Genomic DNA, 5105 nt, shown 5'->3' with positions numbered 1-5105 from the left:
AAAAAAAAAAAATAAATATATATTTCTTATTATAAATATTGCTTTAATTTAAAGAAAAATGCTTTAAATAATTAATAATTTAGGTTAAATTTAAGGTTAAAAAAATATATACCTAAATATAAATAATACATTATAAATGATGTGACGTCTTTTAAAACTTGCATAATATATTTTATAAAACATCGCAATAAAACAATAATACAATAATTTATGGTTACTAATCTTATTATAACCATTTGAAAAAATTTAAAAACCAAATGCACAGTTTTATATGAAAATGTTCTAATTATCTCCAAGTTATTAATTTAATTATTCGTACCAAGTACAATTTATGTTCTAGACGAGCCTTGTAGTCGACGTTAGTCATACTTCCTCGTTTTTTTGACAAAGGCATTGTTGTTTACTTGTCATGACAGCCGACAAAGGTGGTGATTCCGAAAGATGAAGTATCCTCAAGCCACGAGTCACTATCATTCGATCAATCCGAGGTTTTGATATTGTAAAAAAATCAACTGTAAATTTGTTTGTGTGCAAAAATTACAAACTTCAAGTACTGACTCACAGTGTAGAAACCAACTACAACTGGTAAATACTCATTCAGTCATCGATTAGAACTTACCTAGAGTGACAACTCGATGAGAATTTCTTCGAAACGAGAGACTATTAAACTGTTGTAGATAAGTCGGGAAATTCGATCGTTCAACGTATGCCAATTTTAGAAAAGAAATTTCAAAGCTATTTTTCTTATTTTTCCTTGATAAAAACCTGATTTTTTTACGAAACAAAATCATGCGCGAATCGTAACAAAATATTTTTACCCCCCCCCCTCCCCTACTTTTACTGTACGTAATTTATAATTTATGGGACTTGAAGCTCATGGATTTTTTTTGTATTTAAGGTAAAGTATACTTTGCAGGTAAAGCCTTATACATACATATAAATATTAATACATATATAATAAATATATACGAAAGATGTATATAGATTTCAAAGACAATAAATTAAGCAATTTATACCTGGTACAATTAGGCACGATGGCCGAAAACTTCATTTTAAAAATGCACTGATTTTTCTTCGACCAATTTTTCATTTTCTCTGACCATTACTATTCATCTGCGTTTTTATCTTGTAATATTTTTAACACGGGATTTTTCATAAACGGGATAAAATAATATTTCAGATACACACACAAATTTTTCAAATTTATTTATTTCAAACCAAAAAAAGAAGATTTTTCTACCATAAAAGATTACTTTTTAACAAAATACTCGAATTTTCAACAAATAAGTATAATAGTGGATTTTCTAATAAAAACTGATTAAATTTATTTAAAAAAAGAAGTTTGAAACCAAAAATACGAAATTTAAAAAATAAAAAATTTTCAGTCATGATTGAAAAATTGTTGAGCCTTCAAGGCAAAAAAACGAATTTTCTTTACAAAAACTAAAATTTCAACCATAAAACATAAATTTTCAGCGAAAAAATTAATTTTTAACAAAATAGTTAAGTTTTCAAAGAAGGAGATAAACTTCAATTCAAAAATATAAATTTTCAACAAAGTTGTTCAACTTTTACTCACGCAGTCGAATTTTCAGTTAAAAAAGATCAATTTTCAACACAATAGTTTAAGTTTTAATCAAATAGATGAATTTTCAATTCAAAATATGAATAATAAAAAAATTATTTTTTAACAAAGTATGTAGTTCAACGAACATTTTGAAACAAAATACTCGAATTCTTAAGCAAAATAGATTCATTTTTTAACAAACAGTTGCATTTTCATTTAATAAAAATCATGTTTCTACTGTAACTAATAATTTAATACAATAAAAATTATTACTGGAATAGTTGAACTTTAAACAAAAAGTATGACTTTCTATAAAAATATGACGAATCTTCAAGAAAGTCATGAAATTTCGAAAAAATAAATTCTCTGCTGGAAATTAAACGGTTCAATTTTCAGTTAAAAACAATTAATGTTCGGCCAAAGAGATGAATTTTCAAGTATGATAAATTTACAGCAAAATGATGAATTTTTACTAAAAAAACACGAATTTTCAAATAAAGAAAATAATTTTTAACAAAAATTGAATAGTTACATTTTTGGTTAAAAAGATAAATGTACAACCAAAGAGATTATTTTTTATTAAATTGTGGAATATCTAACTGGAATAGTTACATTTTCAGTGAAAAAATATTTATATTTAAAAACAACACAAAGATAAAACAAATTTATGACAAAGTAGTGAACGTTTTGACTTAAATAGTTAAATCATCAGTAAAAAAATTAATTTCTAGCCAACGAGAAAACGAATTTTCAACAGTATAACTCATTCTACAAAATTGATGAACTTCTAATAATAATTTTTATTGAAAAAAATGAATTCTGAATGAAAAGTTTAATAGTTGATATTTCAATCAAACAAGATTATAATTTTTAATCAAATACGGTCGAATTCAAGCAAAAAAGATGACTTTTGAACACGAGTCGAATTTCAAACAAAAGGATGTATTTACTACGAAGAGTAATATTCTACCAAAAAGAGCGATTTTTCTTTAAAATAGCTCATTTTTTAACCCATGAGATGATGAATCTTCAAAAAAAAAAAAAAATTTTTTTTGACATAAGAGTTTCAACCACTTTCAACCACGTAATTAAATTTTCATCTTCAAAAATATGAATTCTGAACGAAAAATTTAGGAATTGATATTTCAACCAAAAAAGATTTGTAATTTTTTATTTATTTTTTTTTAAATTGATTAGTTACATTTTCAATTTAAAAAAGATGTAAGTTCAAACAAAACAAATAGAAAACGAATTCTAGACATAATATTTAAACACAGTAATGTAAAGCTACTTTTAAAAATAACTAGTCACTATTATTTAACTTAATATTGTAAGAAAAAAAAATAAAGCACACTCACGAAAAAATTCGCTGACATTTTCATATTTTTCCAGGGATATAAAAAATTCCTGAAAATTCCAGGTTTTCCAGGTAGGCTTAGACACCCTGTGATCAATTTAAAATGAGATACAGGTAATATTATTTGATAAAATCCTTTAACAACAATTCAACTGTTTATTGAGCAATGGTACAACACAATATGTAGTAACAATGTTTCCAGTAGTAAGTCATTAGAAAACTGTTGGAAAATTTATCTGGACATTTTAGTACAAATTGAGTTAAAAGTGGACCTACTAAATTTCACAATTTAATCTACATAATCTGCAATTACACTGAAATGAATTTTAAATCACAAATTTTTTCTTTATGTCTTATGGTCCACAGAAATTAAAATAGCTAATCATTTTAATTTATTTGTACTGTAAGAAATAAAGAAAAAATATATGATTAAAAATTCGTAAATATTGTCGGTCGAAGAAAGGATCAATTTGGTTTCAAATCATTATACAATTACACCGAAACTTGGATTTAATAAGTTGGGGCTAACGTTTTTCCTAGAATTCAAGACCTCAGCATATTGGTGATGCAGGGACCGCAGCACCAAGGGAGAGGTGGCGTTCAGCGTCAGTTACGCGTATGAACAGCAGCGTGTGGGCAGTACTCTTAGCGCTTTAGTTACGTCAGCTTTTAGCATGCGTCCAAATCCAAGAAAAATAGTTAATGAGTTCTTCACTGTTTACGTTGGGATTCCCTCGATTTATGCGGAAGGTGACTGCCAGCCTTTCCCGAAACCGTACTTAATTCCAAGTCCCAGTGTATTCTAAGTTCAGAGATTTCATACTGAAATACCAATCCTTAATTAATAACAAAAATAGGCAGTTGATGTGATTAAATCTCGAACATCTCGAGTTTCATTCGATTTCATATTTAGAAAGGCAATGAAATTGCTTCTCAAATTAAAAACATTGCTTACACTTCGCAGATACTCTCCTACTTAAAATTTATGTCTACACGTCAGGGTGGTCCAGAAATGTATTGGAAATTTTTTTATTCGAATTTTCATGCGTTTGTTAAAAACAAAAAGAAATTTAGAGTTTCCAAGCCTCATAAAGGTCAAAACTTATTTCCCATAAAAAAAAGTGTTTGTAAATTTTATTCAGAATAGCCAATTTTAGATGAATCGAGTTAAAACTCGACATTTATCTTCATATTTAGCTATAGAATACAAATTAATAATTACTTTTTAAATATCACCCCATAAGTTTGTTTTGTAAGGTCCAAAAAATATCCACAAGCGCAAAATTTTGGCTCTAATTGAACCGTTGGCGACCAAAAGGGGACACGGTCGAATTCAGCCTGAGAAGTATTGTCCTGAGTATCAATTTTAAAAATCTTTCTAATTTCATTTTTAAAGACTGATACTTGTAGAGAATTGCAAGGCGCATCTTTTATTCCTTTTGTAAAAAATTATAGGTTTTGTAGTTTTTGAGATAATTGGTAAAAAGTGGATTTTTTGAAAACGAAAAATTCCAATCTTTTTTCACCACAACTCACGCTAATTTAGGCAATTTTCATCATTTCCCGATTTCCCCAATACAAAGTACGTGTTTAAGTCTTCTGAAACTATCTAAGAAAGAAAAACGAGAATATTGTAATAAAGAAAAAAGTTATTAATTTTTTTTTGAGTCAATGCAAAAATCATGAATTTTAACCTTTAAGCGCCTCGTTTAGCGAACGAATTTTAAGCTACGGAAAGCTTTCAGTGAGAAAGTTGCTTATTAAGGTTCAAAGAAGTTTTCTGGAAAGTTTTAGATCAATTGGATTAATAGTTTAAAAATTATGAATGTTTTAAAATCCAAGCGGTAATCTTGACGCTGCCCAAAAACGTGCCTGGCCGGCTACGTACGCGCTGCAGCGAACGACGTGAAGGTCAAGTCAATCTTACCAAAACAAATGCACAACAGTAACTCCAGATATTATCATTAAAATAATTTATTTATTAAACATTTAACATATAATATTATGCATATTATTGAACAAGAATAAATTAATCAAACAATATATTATTAGAAACTACTTTTTGTCATTTTCGTCACTCTCTTTAGTTTCTTCGGCATCTGGATTCTGAGTTTGTACTTTTAAAAAATATGATTCGAAAAATTCTTTTCCTTTAGCGCTTAAATACTGGAAGAGATTTTT

General features: G+C 27.5%; 2 protein-coding genes across 3 annotated transcripts in view; one reads left to right on the top strand and one right to left on the bottom strand.

The window, feature by feature from the left end:
* The window catches only part of LOC117177502 (E3 ubiquitin-protein ligase LRSAM1-like), a 23753-nt gene extending 23178 nt beyond the window's left edge, over positions 1 to 575 (bottom strand). For both annotated transcript variants that reach the window (XM_033368244.1, XM_033368246.1), the window contains exon 1: positions 320 to 575. In XM_033368244.1, the coding sequence (XP_033224135.1) occupies positions 320 to 394 (75 nt within the window). In that variant the 5' untranslated portion in view covers positions 395 to 575. The remainder of the gene's footprint in view (positions 1 to 319) is intronic.
* Positions 332 to 5105, top strand: part of LOC117177501 (uncharacterized protein C1orf112-like) — a 102185-nt gene continuing 97411 nt past the window's right edge. Inside the window, exon 1 of the mRNA XM_033368243.1 lies at positions 332 to 585. The gene's annotated coding sequence lies outside the window, so the exon portion shown is untranslated. The remainder of the gene's footprint in view (positions 586 to 5105) is intronic.

This window comes from Belonocnema kinseyi, chromosome 7 (genome assembly GCF_010883055.1).
Source record: "Belonocnema kinseyi isolate 2016_QV_RU_SX_M_011 chromosome 7, B_treatae_v1, whole genome shotgun sequence".
In the NCBI taxonomy this organism is placed as follows: domain Eukaryota; kingdom Metazoa; phylum Arthropoda; class Insecta; order Hymenoptera; family Cynipidae; genus Belonocnema; species Belonocnema kinseyi.
Note: the sequence above shows the minus strand (reverse complement) of the source record. Positions and strands in the feature narration are given on the sequence as shown.